General features: G+C 32.0%; 2 protein-coding genes across 2 annotated transcripts; one reads left to right on the forward strand and one right to left on the reverse strand.

Moving 5' to 3' along the window:
• The first annotated feature begins 6053 nt into the window (after positions 1-6053).
• Positions 6054-7373, forward strand: LOC148772219 (uncharacterized). The gene is made up of 3 exons (XM_088814938.1): positions 6054-6084; positions 6597-6989; positions 7095-7373. The coding sequence occupies exons 2-3, from the start codon at positions 6597-6599 to the stop codon at positions 7371-7373; spliced, it is 672 nt and encodes a 223-aa protein (XP_088671064.1). The 5' UTR covers positions 6054-6084.
• Positions 7374-17744: 10371 nt separating this feature from the next.
• On the reverse strand, positions 17745-18366 carry LOC105964463 (dirigent protein 22). The gene has a single exon (XM_012988970.2). The coding sequence runs from the start codon at positions 18325-18327 to the stop codon at positions 17749-17751; it is 579 nt and encodes a 192-aa protein (XP_012844424.2). The 5' UTR covers positions 18328-18366; the 3' UTR covers positions 17745-17748.
• Between the last annotated feature and the right edge of the window lie 840 nt (positions 18367-19206).

Below are 19206 nucleotides of genomic sequence, written 5' to 3' on the forward strand. Positions count from 1 at the left end.
GTCAACAAAAATTCTATAAGCAATCATCGCATTTGGAAACATATCAATTGTTTTTACAAACTCTAACATTTGAAAAGATGTCCATGGCTTATTTGCATCACATGCTTCATTCGGTAACATCACTTGCAACTCCTCTAGTTCAGAGCATAAATATTTTGCATCAATATCGGAACTATTACCATGTCTTAATATATTTTCAAGATTCACACAAGAAATTATCAACTCATTACTATCCAATGAAATCAACTTTGCAACATCAAATAAGAAACCAAATATTGATTCAAAACACTGCATTTGTTCAAACCTGCTTCTCAATTGGCCAATAGCAATATCCACTACTAGAAGAAAATAATCAATTCTAAAAGATTCTTCTGGAGATTGATTTTCCCTTTCGGTATTAGAAATCTCATCAAAATGTCTCTTTCTAGCAATTCTACGTTTCTCAAAAAAAAAAATGGTTCAATTTCCATTTGAGATGCTATTTTTTAGCGTCAATCATGGCACAAGAAAATTCATTTTCTCTATATATTTCAAAAAAAGAAACAAGCCCAGTTAATTGTTTTATAGCAATATGAAGACGCATGTCCTCGGATTGTAACTTTTTGCTAACTAAATTAATTTTATGCAATATATCATGCCAAATAACCAAGCTCAAAATAAACTCAAAACTTGAAAGTTCACCAGAGGCCAAAGTGTAAGCATCCCTACTTAATTTGGCATCTTCACTAATTTCTGCTAATTTAAATAAAACTTCTCTTATTTGGGAGATTTGGGACAATATTGCCTTTACAGATTCAATATGACTTTCCCATCTTGTCATGGACAATGATTTCGAAGTTAATTTATCAATATAATCAAGCAAAATATTCCATCTCTTTGTTGAATTAGCAACACATTATATATACATTGACATGCTCCAAAAAATGATTTTGCTCGAGTACAAGAATTTGTCATATCACAAATAACTAAATTAAGACAATGAGAACCACATGGCATGTAAAATGCTCTAGGATTAATATCAAGCAATCTTCTTTGCACACCTTGATTTTTACCTTTCATATTAGATCCATTATCGTACCCTTGTCCCCTCACATTATCAATATCAAGTCCTAAAGATTGTAAGACAACTTGTAATTCGTTAAAAAGTCATAATCCTGTTGTATCGTCAACATTTAAATTTTTTACAAAGTACTGTTCTTAGAAAGTACACATCTCAATATCAGAGTCATTTGTTCTTTATGACTTGCATATGGTGTACAATCACTGAAAAATACTTTGCTTCTTTGATCTTTCTAATTATTGCAGTTTTCACCTTAAAAAATAAGATAGATATCAACTCATCTTAAATTTTATGACTGAGATAGTGATAATGTATCTTTTTATTACGAATTAGGCGAAAATGCTCTTGCATTATTGGATCAAAATCCGCAATCATTTCAAGCATGCCTAAAAAATTACCATTACTATTTTAATAAATTTTTTCATGTGTACCACGAAATGTCAAATTATGTGTAGCAAGACATTTAACAACAACAACTATTCTCAACATAACATGTTTCCAATGTTTTGTGTCTTTTCTAATCTATTCTTGCAATTTTTTATCCATTTTCTTATTTTTATTTAATCGCATTTCTAATTCAACACAGGTTCTCAAATTAGTAAGGTGTTCAATACTATGTTCATGTTGTTTCAACTTATCACCCAAATGTTTCCAATCATTAACCCCCTCGCTTGCTAAATTACTTCTAGTGTGCATTACTTTGAACAACTTGCAACAAAAACAAAATACTTTATCTAACTCCTTTGAGTAAACCAACCATTTTCTATCCCGAGTTTCACCATTTGGTAGCATCTGCACATACTATGTATATGAAAATTGTCTAGCTTCTTTATCCAAATGAAACTTGAGATCGTATTCTTTTTTGGGACTCTTTTCAACAAGTAAATCTTTCATTTTTGTATCCAAACCATCCCAAACTCTTGGGTCAAAAATGTCCAACACATAGCTTATTTTCAAATGGTCATTTTCATCCCATCATTCTCATCAATATGTTTATTTTCTTCATTTTCATTCACATCATTCTCATTTTCTACTAATTCCGCATTCACAGTATTCTCATTTTCAACAAATTCAGCATTCACAACATTTTCATTTTCTACAAATTCAACATTTATGGCATCTTTATTATTTAATAATTCTTCATTTGCATCAAAATTATTTAGTTGACGACGAACTAAATTTGCAGGACCAAAATATCTGTTAAGAGAATATACTCTAAACTTTTGGCAATCTTTTCTTGTTTTTTTTCTTTACTTTTTTTGAGCTCCTGATAATTGTTCATGCATATAGAAGTAAATTAAACAGTGCAACCCAATCAAAAGAAGCACACAGAAAGAAAGATGCAAAAAGAAAAAAAACACCACCATAAAATTATTAATAAAAAAAATAAAAGAAGAATAAAACCTGATATAGGCAACTTCTTGTATTTAACTAGTGAATTGTGATAGAGTCAACTTCTTACACTTTCGATTGTTGAATATGTTAATCTAAAAAATATAACAAATAATCAAAAATACATAAATGATATTAAGGACAAAAGATAATATTAGTTAAGTAGTGTATTTTATTAATAAAAACAGTGAGGATATTAAGTTACCTTTTCCCAATTAATTGATGAAACTGAAATGCTATTCATAGAACAACTTTTACCGGCTTGCAGTGCGACTTTATTGTAGCACCCCCCTTCTAGACGGGCGATAAATCGAACCGGTTTATCGGAATCTATATTAAACTAGCGGAAGCAAAGGATCTCTTTGTAATTTTTGAAACGTTGGGATGGGGTGAAAATGCAATTATCGAAACTTTGTTCTTTTGGGTATTGAAGGCTTTGCATTTTCGAAAACTTTATTGAATTGATTTAGCCGAATATAAATCTTGGTTTGGAAATAAGTTTCGAAAGGAGGTTTCTTATTCGAGTGCTACATTCTCACTAAACGTTCTTTTTGGTTCGAGAATAAATCAGAGTTCGAAAAGGTTATTTTGGTGGATAATTCGAAGTTTCCAACGAAGGCGTGAAAATAGTAATTTACGGAACTTAACATATTAAAATAGGAAATAAGTACGATTCATAAAGAAACGAGTTCAAAAGTACGAAAGAGAAATATTACGGTTTTAGAGTTACACCACCAAAAGAAAATAACCAAAAGTCTAGCATTCGTTCATAGGTCCTCGTACGTCTTCCAAAATCCCGGGCAAGACCTCGATCCACTACTCGATCCATCCCGGTTGAGGATTACTACTACCTGCAATTAAAAGACATCTATATGAGCTATAAAGCTCAGTAAGAAATCCGAGTATTATCAAACTTCAGAAATACGTTATAAATAATATATGATATCGTATACCCGTTCTTACCCACAATCCGCACACAATACAAGGCAATCGATCAAAGCACATACCTCACGAAAATACCTCGTTTAACAAAATCCACGTAATTAAGCAAAATGACTAAAATGCCCTTTTTGTGAAAATCATGAAAAACACATTTTTCGGTTTATCGGATCCGTGAAAGATTAATTTCTGTACCGGATAATAAACCTGTTACGAGCCCGTTTTCACTAAGTGGAATCAAACCACTACCACATCATCCTAGTTGGATACCGGCCCACTATATCCGAGTTGTTTATTACCCGATATTCCATTAACCTTTCAAGTAAAATCATTTTTATGCAACTTTTCGAAATTATGCTTATGACCCACACATAACATCACAAATGTCAATCAAGTGTCACAAATCACACAAATACCACATTTTACCACATATTTATGATTTGGGCAAAAATCCCAATAAACACACAACCACACACGGCACACACACCATGCACAATCAGCACCCACACATTCACACATTTTCAGCACACACACATGCACAATCAACACATTGAACATCACTAATTAATCATCAACGCAAGCTTAAGAATAAATACCCCTTTTTACCTTTCGTTTAATGGACTTATTACCACATCTAGGTAATAATCCATTCCAATCAATTTCTCACAACCATTAAACACATCCAACAATAATTAAAGTACCAAAATACTAAAATTCATCACTCATCACCATTAAATCAAGAACATAAACATTAAAGCACAAAACATGTTAAATGATATGCAAATTATCCTAATTTCGAAATATTAGCAAACTAATTCCAAAAATTCTCAAATTAAATCCTAGAACTCCTACTGACTCAAATTCCAAAATTCTGAAATTATTTTTAAGTTTTACAAAGTTTCGAATTTTCTTGAATTAAAACTAGAAAAATCCCTTTTTCAATTTAAAAATCCAAAACTCTAATATAACTCTAATTAATTTAAAAACTTGTTAAATAAAACTTTTTCCTAATTAATACTTGCTGTAAAACAGATCCAAACTTTAAAAATGGGAGATTTTTCAGAAATTGCAGTTTTGACCCAAAAGTTTCGAAATATACACATGCAACCACACTAGAAGTTCAAAATCAACTTTTTCATGGAAATCCCTAACAAATCTGAAATTCCACTTGAATAGATGCAGAAAATGAAGTTGAAAAGTTACTTTATGCAGAAATTTCGGAAATTACATATTTTACCTCAAAATCTCTAGATCTACACATGCAAGCCTACTAAAATTTCCAAATCAACTTTTTCTTACAAAAATTTCCTTAAATCCGAAATTTTAGTTCAATAAATGCTGGAAAACAGTTTTGAAAACATTTTTCGGACAGACTTTACAAAAATTACAGATTTGGCCCAAACTTTCGAAGATCTACACATGCAACCACAAAAAGTTAAAAATCTCATTTTCTTGAAAACTCCTTTTTGAAATCTGAATTTTTTTTTTAAGGCTTTTGGCCAATAAATGCTGTATCTAACCACTATCAACATAGATGATGCATGCAAGAACAAGAATTTAACAAGAACACTCATGTTTCCATTTTTCTTCAAAAAGCCCCAAATTTTTGAAATCATTCCCAATCTTTTAAAATTTTATGAATTTTTTTTTCAATACTATTGATGTCCCTTAATTGCAGCAAGAAATCGAAATTTCTTACCTTAAAATCGAAGAAAGCAAAATAACCGAAAGGGAGAGAGAGACTTCAAGCACCGAAGTTCAACCAAGCCACCTTGATTGTGAAGGAAATGGTGTGAGCTTCAAGGAGGGAGGAGTTGTGATCTCCCGTAAGGAGGCAAGTGGTTTTGATGGTATTTTTGGAGTAGTCTATGGCAAGGGTTAAATAAGGAACTCTCATGTTTATGTTGGGAATTCTTTTGAAATTGTGAGGTGAGGTGGAGAGAGGAGAGGCCGATGGTGGTGGTGATTTGTCTCGGTGGGAAGAGGGGAGAGAGACAAGTAAGTGTAGATGTGTTGAAAGGAAAAGAGATGAAGGTGTCTCTTCATCTTACAAGAAGAATGTTGAGTGTAGGTTTAGCTAAAATGATTAGGGGTTGCCAAGTGTAATTGCATGCTTACTACTAATTATTTTATTAATATAATGACAACTTGCATAAACACTACACACACACACACCATCCGAACACACACACATTTCGGACATATATATATATTTAAATGTATAATGCAAGTATTAACATATATGTATGTATACGTATGCATGCATGTGTGTACGGGTACGTATATATATATGTATACAATTCACGTAATTTACCAAGTTTCAATTAATTTATCAAATAAATAAGAATACGCAATTATTCACATAAACCACGTAATTCACGAAATTTCATAGTGTTTCAATTTTCGGGAATTTAAATCATATAAGTCACACATATAATCGTGCACGTAATTATTCACGCAAGTAACATAATTAAATTCACGTAATGCATATAATCACGTAATAATATTTCCTAAGGGTTTTCGAGTTTAGGCATATTAATCTCGGGTTTTAAGGTTTTCGGGTTTTGGAAAGGTGGGGTGTTACATTTATTTCATTTGTAACTTTTCTTAAGAAAATTCAAAATTCTCTCAAACCCTATCCAAGGTTCTTCGACTTCTTGCGGATTAAACGAGCAATTCAACAACGATTTAAGGTAAAATTTGAACTCGAAATCATTGACCCAATGTTTTTATAGTAGTATATTAACAAATTTCGTCGAAAATCTATACGTTTTGAGTATTTTGATTATGTTCGAAAGTTTTCGGAAATAAACTTACATTTCGTGTAGAAACTCACGAAATTAAGGGGCTAATTTCGTGAGTTTCTACACGAAATAGACGTATTTGTTTGTTTTTCTTACGTTTCGTGTACAATTACACGAAACAAAAGCTTACATTTCGTGAGAAATCTCACGAAATGTAAACTTTTGTTTCGTGTAATTGTACACGAAACGTATGTACTTTGGCTGTTTCACTGTCATTTCGTGGACAAACACACGAAATTAGTGCTTGTATTTCGTGTGTTCTTACACGAAATAGAGGCACTAATTTCGTGTGTTTGTCCACGAAATGACAGTGAAATAGCACGGTTCATATTTTTTTTTTAAAGATTTTTTTTATTTATTATTATTATTTAGACTGATGTTAATAGTTTTTTATTTAACAGATGGCAGGCAAAGGGAAATCAAGTGCAATTATGCGAGCAGTTCGTGAAGAGGCTGAACATCAAGAGCGCGAGCGCGAGCGCATGACTATGTCTACACGACGTAGGCGAGAGGCTGAGAGAGCTGGTGAAGCCAGATCATCAGTTCCACATCCCGATGTTGGGTCTTCTCGTGCTATGGAGGAGGAGGAAGATGTGGACCCCGTTCACGAGACTGAGGTTGTAGCTCGTGGAGGTCGTAGAGGTCGTGGAGGCCGAGGATGGGGCCGTGGAGGTCGACCTCATACTCGAGTCAATCCGGATGTGCTAGATGGTCCATTTCCCGGTGGCCCGCGGGATCCGTCTTTGATACCGAGTTTCAAGTCGCACGTAGCGGCATATATTTGGAGGGGAGAAGTAAGTTAATTACTTGTTTTAATTTTAATATTATAATTTTTGTATCTCTATTAAAATATTTTTATAGTTGATTAATTAATATGTTTTCTAAATAAATGATTGCAGGAACGTCCGGTTGGACGAGTGGAGTCCCGTATCAACTCCCTGAACCAATTCAACTACGAGAAGATAGCAGATGCCCTAGAAGACGTAGATGTATCCGTAGACAAACATTTTCTGCGGATGACCGGTTTGTATCCCCTAGCCCGATGTTATTTACAGGGCCTAGATACTCCGCTGTTGTTTGCATTCGTGGAGCGGTGGCAGCCAGAGACGAACAACTTCCATATTTTCACCTCAAAATCGAAGCCGTTGTCATCCATGTCGATAATACTTGTGCTCTAACTGATATTGGTCGAAAAATTACCAAAATTGATAAATTTTAAGAATAAAAGGTTGAGAGTGTTTGAGAGGGTATTTGGATAAGATTTGGAAAAGAAAAAAAAATGAATTATTTTGCACTGCGAGAGGTAAAAACCACACTGATAATAGCAAGCCCCTTGATGAAATCATAATTCACACAAGCTTTAAAATTGAGCACTTTGAACATTTATAAGGTGCACTTTTGAAATTAAGTACATTAAAATTGACAGATGGGTGCAAAAATATCGGTAATTTAAAAGGCGCACGTTGAAATTGAACAAAATTGAAGAGATTATTAGAGAGATTTATGGATTTAGTTGGAGAAATTTATGGGATGAAGATTAAAAGTTAGGGCAAATGGCAAAAAGGCCCATCACATGAGACTTAAATGCATTTTAGTCCAAAAAAAAAAAACAGTCTCTCAATTAAGCCCATCCCCATGTCTTTAGTCTAAAATACCCTCAATAGTATAATTCTTATCAATTCCACCCATTATGCTCTTACTTCCTTAATATTACACATTGACCCCGAATTTAAACAAATATATCACATTAACCCCCAAAACTTTTTTTTTTCAGAAAATATTTTTTTTTCTGAAATGTTTTTTTTCCGGCCAGATTCCGGCATTGACTTTTTTTTTTTTTTTCTTGATTTTTTTTTCCGGCCGGTCAACCACCGTTGACCGCCGGCCTCCGGCGTTGACTTTTTTTTTTTCTTAGAAAAAAAATATTTTAATTAATATTACTGTCTTGGCTACTAAATTACTGTCTCAGACAGTATTATTACTGTTTGGGACAGTAATATTATGAATATTATTATTCCGAACAGTAATATTATTCATATTATTGTCTAAGACTGTTAAATTACTGTTGGAGACAGTAATTTAACTTCCAAGGCAGTAATATTAATTAAAATAATTTTTTTAAGACAAAACAAAATTATAAAAAAAAAAAGTCAATTAACAGTTAAATTACTGTCTCTGACAGTTAAATAACTGCCGGAGACAGTAATTTAGCAACGAATACAGTAATATTAAATTAAAAATATTTTTTTAAGAATAAAAAAGTCAATTAACAGTTAAATTACTGTCTCCGACAGTTAAATAACTGCTGGAGACAGTAATTTAGCAACAAATACAGTATTATTACTGTTTGGGACAGTAATATTATGAATATTATTATTCCGAGCAATAATATTATTAATATTATTGTCTAAGACTGTTAAACTACTGTTGGAGACAGTAATTTAACATCCAAGGCAGTAATATTAATTAAAATATTTTTTTTTAAGAAAAAACAAAATTATAAAAAAAAAAAAAAAGTCAATTAACAGTTAAATTACTGTCTCCGACAGTTAAATAACTGCCGGAGACAGTAATTTAGCAACGAATACAGTAATATTAATTACAAATATTTTTTTAAGAATAAAAAAGTCAATTAACAGTTAAATTACTGTCTCCGACTGTTAAATAACTGCTGGAGACAGTAATTTAGCAACGAATACAGTAATATTAATTAAAAAAAATTTGAAGAAAAAAAAAAGAGTCAATTAACAGTTAAATTACTGTCTCCGACAGTTAAATAGCTGCCGGAGACAGTAATTTAGCAGCCAAGACAGTAAAATTAATTAAAATATTTTTTTTAAGAAAAAACAAAATTATAAAAATAAAAAAAAAAAAAAAAATTCAACGCCGGAATCTGGCCGTAAAAAAAATATTTCAGAAAAAAAATTATTTTCTGCAAAAAAAAAGTTTTGGTGGTTAATGTGATATATTTGTTTAAATCCGGGGTCAATGTGTAATATTAAGGAAGTTAGAGCATAATAGGTGGAATTGATAAGAATTAGGGTTAAAATTATGATCAAAATTGAAATTAGGGTTAAAATTGGTTAATTGATGAAATTGGGCTAAATTGGGGTGTAAATCATGAAATTGGGGTTGAATTGGGTTTCAATGAATTGGGGGTAATTTTGGTATATATGAAAGGATTTTCCTTATTTGCAAATAAGTTTGAATGGGTATGATTTATTTGAAAGACAAAAAAATTGAATGTCTCTCTTTTAATTAAGTGCCCTTGTCATGGGCCTATTTGCCATTACCCCTAAAAGTTATTGTATCTTTGGAGTTGCAGCCGTTTAATGTGGTTGAGAGGTTTAGGGAAAAAAATATGAATAAAATATAAATATTTATACGTATATATAAATATATATAGGAAAACAATATAAAAAATTGGGCCCCTAGCAATAATGGGCCCCTGGCAGTTGCCCAGTTTGCACCGGCCCAGGGCCGACCCTGAGCCTAAATAAGATTAAATAATCTAATGAGACCCAATTATTTTATTGGAGCTTGAAACATCCAACAAAAAAAACTCATTAGAGGGTAAGATAAGCCAAGATAGAGCAAGATAAGCCATGATTATATAATTTTGGCGGTCGAAACTTAATTTGAACTAAATGACAAGTCTAAATTCAATCTTTTAATTAAATCCTTAAATTGAAATAAATAAGAGTCACATCCCTAATTTTATATTTATCCCTACTTTGTCCTTATATACTTTAAAATTATAAATATATACTTATTTTAGCAATATTTTGTGAATAACCCGAAAAAACAATTCGGGGCGCTGCCCCTGAAATCCCCAAAATTATTTTTTCCTATAAAATTTGCCCCCCCTTAAAATGTTGTCTAAATCCGCCACTGACGAAGACCACCGACGGCGGCGGAGAGAGCAGGAGCAGGAGCGGTGAAGTGAGTCACAGTGGAGGCGGCGGCAGCGGGGGGTTGTGGTTATGGTTGGGATGTTATTAAAACCATATTTTGACTAATTGTTGCATCCGATTGTTTATCTTTTAAGAGATTTTGCTTGGATTGGATTAAAAAATTGCAGATGTAGGTTTTCCCAAAGTCGGTAGGTAATTACGACGACGTTGGCTGCTAGAGTTGGCGGCATATATTGTATTTTTGCTGCATATTGTGAATACCTTAAATTTACATAGATTATTTGGTTCTGCATTAACTTCTGTAATTCCCTTTTTCTTACGTTATTTGAAGGATTCCAATTTTATTATTTTTTTTTTAGCAAGAGGATATCAACTTTTAACCAACGCTAACTAATTTAAATGTATAAAGTGACTTTCAAACTATATTTTTTTTTAAATTTTGTACGTCGTATTGGTCAAGTTACTAGCTTAATTAAATTTCATGTTATTCAATGTTCAACCGAGGGTTGACTTTAACCACTTGTAGCTTAAAATCGAAATTGATTTCTTTTTCATTTTTTCTTCTTTTTTTCCCTTTAATGTGAGTGATTGTTATATTTTAATTGAATTGTATAAAATGACTTTCAAACTATATTTGTCAAATTTCGTACTTCGTATTGGTCACGTTACTAGTTTAATAAATTTTATGTTATTCAATGTTCCACCGAGGGTTGACTTTAACCACCTGTAGCTTAAAATCTAGGGGTTTCCGTCTATAAATCCCCAACCAAACATCTTTATTATTCTAGGTTTATGAGCTATATCTCTTTCACCAATAAAACCATCACTTTAATATTTATTAAAATAAAGGAAACATTCATGTATATGCCAATATTACCCTCAATCATTTATACTCAATTCTTAATTGTATCATCAATTTAATCAATTTTGTCCACAAAATTCCAATTTTGACCACAAAAATTCAATTTTTATTTTTTGGAGCATACTTTAATATGTTCCAATTTCATCCTAGCTTAATTTAATCTCAATTTGACCCTAAATTTCACAAATTATTCAATTTTGACCCAAAACTTCTTTTTTTTCAAAAAAAAAAATTTTTTTGCCGCCGAACTTCGGCGTTGACTTTTCAATAATTTTTTTTTCTTTCTTTCGGATTTTTTCGCCAGTTTCCGGCGTTGACTTTATTTTCTTCTTTTTTCTTTTCTTTTCTTCCGGATTTTTTCGCCGGTTTCCGGCGTTAACTTTTTTTTAGTGTTTTTAAAGTTTTTTTTTTACGTCCGCCGCTAAACGTTGACTGTAATTGTACTGTCACTGACAATAAATTAACGTAATTATACTGTCAATGATAGTTAATTAACGTAATTGTACTGCCGTTGACAATACATTTATGTAATTGTTCTACCGTTGACAGTAAATTAACGTAATATTATTATTTTTTTATTTTTGTCATTTATTTTTATTTTTTTTATTTGTTTACAAGTCAACGTAATTATATTACTGTCGTTGACAGCAAAATAACTGTAAACACAATAATATTACTGTCAACAACATCAATATTATTATTTTTTTGGGTTTTTTGTTTTGTTTGAGTTATTCACAGAGTAACGTAATAATATTACTGTAAACACAATAAAATTACTGTGGTTGACGGTAATATTACTGTTGTTATAGTAATATTGCTGTCAAGCACATCAATATTATTATTTTGATTGGATTATTTTGTTTGTTTGAGTTATTCACGGAGTAATGCAATAATATTACTGTATATTATTGTAATATTACTGTGGTTGACGGTAATATTAATGTTGTTATAGTAATATTACTGCCACTCACAGTAATATTAATTCTTTTGGCTTTTTATTATGTTTACATTTGTTGAACGGCCAATATAGTAATATTACTCTATTACGCAATAATAATGAGTTTTGTTGTGTTAATATTACTGTGCTAGAGATTAATATAGCAGTATTACTGTGTTAAGCTGTAGTTTAGTTAATTTTACTGTGTTTAACAGTAATATAGTTAATATTACTATCAATCACAGCAATATTGTTGTTTAAACGAAAAAAAAATTACAGAAAGAAAGAAAAGAAAAAAAAATTGAAAAATCAACGCCGGAGACCGGCGAAAAAATCCGGAAGGAAAAAAAAATCGAAAAAAATCCGGAGGTAAAAAAAAAAAATCTGGAGGTAAAAAAAAAATTTGAAAAAAAAAAGTTTTGGGTCAAAATTGAATAATTTGTGAAATTTGGAGTCAAATTGAGGTTAAATAAAATTAAGGATGAAATTGGAACATATTAAAGTATAAGGGGTTATTTTAGTCCCTTACAAAAATATGGACCATGTGTGGACTTATTGGTAAATGAGATTTTTGTCTGGATCTCTTTATGAATAAGTACCCATTGATGGGCTTATTTGTAATGACCCCTATAATCTAAATCGAGACCCTTCATTTTTTCTCCTAGTATATAATACATAATTAAAAAGAATTATATTCTTTCTTTTTATTTTTGAAATATTAAAATTAATTTCTCGATACCACTTCAGATCATATCATCAAAACAAATTATAATTTCTAAAATTATTAAATAACAATAGGTATTCATTTGGAGTACGTCAAAAACCAAGTAGATTACTTAGTAAAATGTTAAAGTCTAATATTTTTTTATTACAACCATAAACAATACAAATACAAAAAGGTTATTACAACCATAAACAATACAAATAAAAAAGGGTGCAAATAGGCCCATCACATGGGACTTAAATGCATTTTGGTGCACAAAAAAAACAGTCTCTCAATTAAACTCATCCCCATGTCTTTAGTCTAAAATACCCTCCATAATATAATTATTATCAATTCCACCCATTATACTCTAACTTTCTTAATATTACACATTGACCCCGAATTTAAACAAATATATCACATTAACCCCCAATTTTTTTTTTCAGAAAATAATTTTTTTTCTAAAATGTTTTTTGTTTCCGGCCAGATTCCGGGGTTGGCTTTTTTTTTTATTTTATTAATTTTTTTTTGAAAGCTATTTTTTTTCCTAAAATTTTTTTCCGACCGGTCAACCACCGTTGACCGCCGGTCTCCGGCGTTGATTTTTTTTTGTTTTTTTGAATTTTTTTTTTCTTAGAAAAAAAATATTTTAAATCTTGACTACTAAATTACTATCTCAGACAGTAATATTATGAATATTATTTTCCCGAATAGTAATTTATTAATATTATTGTCTAAGACAGTTAAATTACTGTTGGAGACAGTAATTTAGCAGCCAAGACAGTAATATTAATTAAAATAGTTTTTTTTAAGAAAAAAAAATAAAAAAAAAATGTCAATTAACAGTTAAATTACTGTCTCCGACAGTTAAATAACTGCTGGAGACAGTAATTTAGCAACGAATACAATAATATTAATTAAAAATATTTTTTTATGAATAAAAAAAGTCAATTTACAGTTAAATTATTGTTTCCGACAGTTAAATAACTGCTGGAGACAGTAATTTAGCAACGAATACAGTAATATTAATTAAAATATTTTTTTAAAAAATCAATTAACAGTAAAATTACTGTCTCCGACAGTTAAATAACTGCTAGAGACAATAATTTAGTAGCAAAAACAATAATATTAATTAAAATATTTTTGAAGAAAAAAAAAGAAAAAGTCAATTTATAGTTAAATTACTGTCTCCGACAGTTAAATAACTGCCGGAGACAATAATTTAGCAGCCATAACAGTAATATTAATTAAAATATTTTTTTTAAGAAAAAACAAAATTATTAAAAAAAAAAAAAAAGTTAACGCCGTAGACCGCGGTCAACGACAGTTGACCGGCCGGAAAAAAATTCTGGGGAAAAAAAGTTTTTCAAAAAAAAAAAAAAAGTCAACGCCGGTCAACGGCGGCGACCGGCGGTCTCCGGTGGTGGCGGGTAAAAATTGGGGTCTAAATTGAAATTTTGTTAAAATTGGTTAATTAATGAAATTGGGCTAAATTGGGGTGTAAATCATGAAATTGGAGTTGAATTGGGTTTCAATGAATTGGGGATAATTTTGGTATATATAAAGGGATTTTCCTTATTTGCAAATAAGTTTGAATGGACATGATTTATTTGAAAGACAAAAAAGTTGGATGTCCATCTCTTAATTAAGTGTCCTTGTCATGGACTTATTTGCCATTTACCCATACAACAAAACTGTCGGTAATTAACCTACAATCCACCTAATTATACTTGGGGATTTTTATGTAAAAGTCTTTGACCAACAACCTTTATTATTAATCTAGATTTATGTATTTTATCACCTTTCCCAATAAGCTTATTATTTAATATGTATTAGGACGAATAGCACTTCGCCCCCTCAAAAAATATCATTTTAGCATTTTGCCCCCTAAAAATATGAAAAAGAGACATTGCCCCTTCAAAATATACAAGTTGTTGCATTTTGCCCTAAATGTTTATTTCTGGCAGAATTGAGTATTTTGGAAGGGTAATTTCGTCAAATCAGGTACAAGATAATTTGATTCTCTCACGTGATAAAAAAAGAAAAACTGAGTAAAGCTGAGTAGAACTTTGAGAAATGCCTTCAATGGTGGATCTTCCTATACTCACTAATTCATTCACAATACCCACACAAAAAAAAACCTATATTTCTTCTCCAATTTCCAAAATCAACTTTTTCATTCGTCCCCCACAGTTGGATCCACACAGACACACACACACACACATACATAATTACACACACACATTAACCACTTTGTTTCATCATCAGTCACTTACTCCCTTCTCCTTCTCTTGAATTAGGGAAATAATATTGAGTAGCAGTGGAATTTTTTTTCTTGGAGCCATTTTCCAACTCAGGTGTACTCTTTTTCATCCTCATCTTCGCATAATTACACAATCTTATGCAGCCGAACATTTGCTAGATTTTGGGGCGACGATTATTGCATGATTCACCTTTTACTATCTCTCCCATTCACTTTGTCTCTCACACACACATGAGAGAGAAATTTCAGATGTCTCTGCATTCGGTCTCCATTTCACGTGTTGTACACTACCGGAGCGTTCCATTTCCGAAGCCAGCAGGTGGCTAGTGAGGTTCCACCGACGGAACTTTCCAATTCCAACAACGACCGCGTCTACGGATTTTAAGGATGAATTTCTTGTGAAATGAAGCCCGAATCCATAAAGCCTTCATGGATTTGAATCCTTGACTCCATATCCAATTTCATATTTGGGGAGAAAATAAGAACTCTGATTTGGTTGATTCAATTTGGGGGAGAAATAGAGAGCCTAAAGTGACGAAATTACCCTTTTAGATTACTCAAATCCGACCAAAATTTCATCGGAATTATACTTTTGGGGCAAAGTGCAACAAGTTGTGTATTTTGAAGGGGCAATGTCTCTTTTTCATATTTTCAGGGGGGAAAGTGCTAAAATGGCATTTTTTTAGGGGGCGAAGTGCTATTTGCCCTATGTATTATAACAAACACAAATTTAATGTTTATGAAAATATTACCCCCAATTCTTTAAACCCAATCCATAGTTGAAACTCTAATTTAACTCTAATTCTTTAATTTCGACCACAAAAATTCGATATTGACTTTTTCTTCTCAAACATTTTATTTTTTTTCTGAGTTTTTAACCACCGCCGGAGACCGGCATTGAAGCCGATTAACGTCGGACTCTGGCGTTGACCTTTTCTTTTTCTTTTTTCCTGCCACATCAATGCCGATCTTCGGTTGTGTAGACTGTAGATATATATTTTTTTTTACTTTTTGTTTGATATATATATATTTTTTTATTGAAAGAGTTCTCCGGTTGGATATATTACCGTGATTGACATTCAAGTTACTGTAAACATAATAATATTGAGCTAATTGCATATAAGCCCCTGTGTAATTTCAAATGGGTGAAAAAGTCCCCATGTTATAAAAATTAGCACAGACCCCCCTATATTGTTTTTAACAAAGCACATCGCCCCTTAATATTAAAATGGGCAGTTGACTTATAAAAAAAGTACTAATTTACCCCCAATGAATTTATCTACTATAAACAAAATTAAGAAAAACAAAAGAAAAAAAAAACAATAAAAACGAGAAAAAAATATATAATGATCTTCCCCGTCATAACGCCCAGCTGCAACTCCCAAACCCACCGCCATCGATTCCATCTCACCTTCCGAATCTCCGCCATTTTGTCCTCCGGCCTCATCACCGCCTAGCCCATCGGCGAAATATTCGCCTCCACCATCAGCCGACGACCGCCACCAGCCAAAGACCACCTTCCATCAGCTCTGCCCCTTCCACTACACAGGCACTTGCGGTCTAGGAACGAGAGATAAGTGGTTGCAATGGTGAGAAGCTTGCGAATCGAAGCAAAATGGATGAAGTTGTATAGAGGGGAAGCAAATTGCAACAGTGTCTGCCATTTTTGGTGTGTGTGTGTGTGTGTTTTGTGTTTTTTTTTTCTTTTTTTTCATGATTTCTCCATTTCACAAACTAAATCATCGAACACCAAACTATCGTGGGTGGATTGTAGGGATTTTGCTTCTCAATTTTGGACTGTTGATACTTTTAATAATGTTGGATGGTGAGGAAGAGGGCATTTCTGAAAATATTAGGGACTGGATTAATAAATATGAAAACTTTCATTTTAGGCCTGTAATTTTGGGGTGAAGTTGTAATTTGCGGAATATATTTTAAAGAATATTTTGGTCTTTTGTCGTCCAAAAACAAATGCCCAATCGCACAAACCGCGAGTGTATCTCACGTCGAGCTCAGAGGGTCTTAATTGCCTTTGACTAACTTTCATAGGGGTCCTTACTAATTTTTTTAACACGAGGGGGTTTTCAGCAATTAGAGATTACACATGGGTGGTTCTTGCAAAAAACCCTAATAATATTACTGTCAATCACATTAATATTATTTTTCGAGTTGTTTTTTTTTTTCAATTTGTTGACCAATCAACGTAATAATATCACTGTGGTTATTATTGTGTAGTATTATAACATTATTGAGGCTGACAATAATATTTCAGTGGTTGACTGTAATATTACTGTCAAACACATCAATATTATTTTTTAGCCTTTATTTTTGTTTCCCTTTGTTGATATGTTTCCTTTTTTATGGAATAATATATTATTGTGTTACACAATAATTTATTATGTAACCTATTGATTTTGTTGTGTTAATATTACTGTGCTAGATAGTTGTAGTCTAACAATATTACTGTTTATATTAATGCGTTAAACAAGAATATAGTTAATATTACTAATAACTACAATAATATTACCGAGGCCAAAAAAATGACCTTGGGAAAAGAAAAGCCAATACTAGAGATCGACGGTAAAGGAGACGATGGTTAAAATTGAAGTCAAAATTAGATTATGGATCAAAATGCATCTCCATAAATAAGGATCACACGCAAAAAAGAAGAAGCCCTTGTATGCGAAAACAAATAGTTTCATTTATCAATTATGAAACTAATAACAAGGACATAGATACTGACAAAGCTCAAATTAAATAACATTTTTTTCATTAAAAAAATGAAAATTCAGTAATTTCCATCTTATTCTTCCATTCTTATTGCATATTTCTCCATTTATTTGCGACAAGAGTCGCATATATATATATATAGTACTACTCCTCCAACTCAATATAGGTGACATAAACAACATACTCTAGAACACCATAATTGGCAACAATATCATAAGAGTAAGTGTTGGATATCGAGTACCCACGCGCCATTCTGAAAGCACCGGTCCCACCCACAACCGCCAACTCACGATTCGGACTCAGTATTTGATTCCTCCCAAGAATACAAAGCGTACTCCCGTTGTACTTTCCAGCACTAAAGTAGAAATTGATGTTCATAGCAATGGCCGGCACTTGCAAGTCGGCCATGGTGATCAACCCCTGGGCCCGGCCCAATTTCATCGAATTTGGATCGGGCCCAACAGTGATGAGGTCATCGATGACCCTCACTTGACCGAATGATGTGGGCGAAGTCGATGTGATGTTGGAACGAGCTACCTCCCACACGGTTGCATTCGGGCCGCTTAGTGCATCTTGTATGTAAAAACGTAGTTGGGCTACTTTTTCTTTGCCTTGGCAAAAGCTCCGAAACCATGCATTTTCGGAGCCTTGGTCAGTAGCATTGGCCCATGGCATAGCCAGCGCCAATGAGAAAAGAATCAAAGTAAAAACAAGGTTTTCCATAATTAATTAGGTTGAACATGTACTACCTAATCAATGTAGTGTTTCTATTGGGATGGTAATGGAGAGTACAAGTCTTAGATTTTATAGTGGCAAAAGTTTCAAAATCAAGGAAAGTAAAAATGTTTTAAAATAATTGTGAGTGGCCAATGGGTAGGATTAACGTGCTATAGTAATAGCATACTTTGCACTTAATCGATTGGGTGGACTTTATCCAATGAATTGACTATGATTTTAAGAAAATAGTTAAAACTTAAAATGACACTTTACAAATATTTCCATCAATGAATACTTATCCATAAAAGGGGTCCAAACAAAAAACTATTTTACAAAAAAAATCACATATTGTCTAGAGGTTCGTAAAATAACAAAATAGTCCCTCATATTTTAATATGCTCTAATTTTATCATTTAATTTTATTTAACCTCAATTTGACCACAAATTTCACAAATTATTCAATTTTGACCCAAAACACAATTTTGATTATAATTTCGTCCGTCGCCGTTGACCTTTTTTTTTTTTTTTTTTTTTTTTTTATCTTTTTTATTTTTTATTCTTTTTCTTGTTTTTTCCGTCGGTTTGCGGCATTGACTTTTTCGAATTCTTTTTTCTCTTCCTAATTTTTTTGCCGCCGATCTCCGGTGTTGACTTTTTCAATTTTTTTTTTCTTTAACATCTTTTTGCCCCGTTTAAAAAACAATATTACTGTGGTTGAGAGTAAGATTAACTACATTACTATTAAACACAGTTACATTAACTATATTACAGTTTAACACAATAATATTGCTATATTAATCTCTAGCACAGTAATATTAACATAACAAAAGTCATTATTATTATGCATAGAGTAATATTAATATGTTGACCGTTCAACAAATGTAA

This window comes from Erythranthe guttata, chromosome 2 (assembly GCF_056151865.1).
Source record: "Erythranthe guttata isolate IM_541 chromosome 2, IM_541, whole genome shotgun sequence".
Taxonomy (NCBI): domain Eukaryota; kingdom Viridiplantae; phylum Streptophyta; class Magnoliopsida; order Lamiales; family Phrymaceae; genus Erythranthe; species Erythranthe guttata.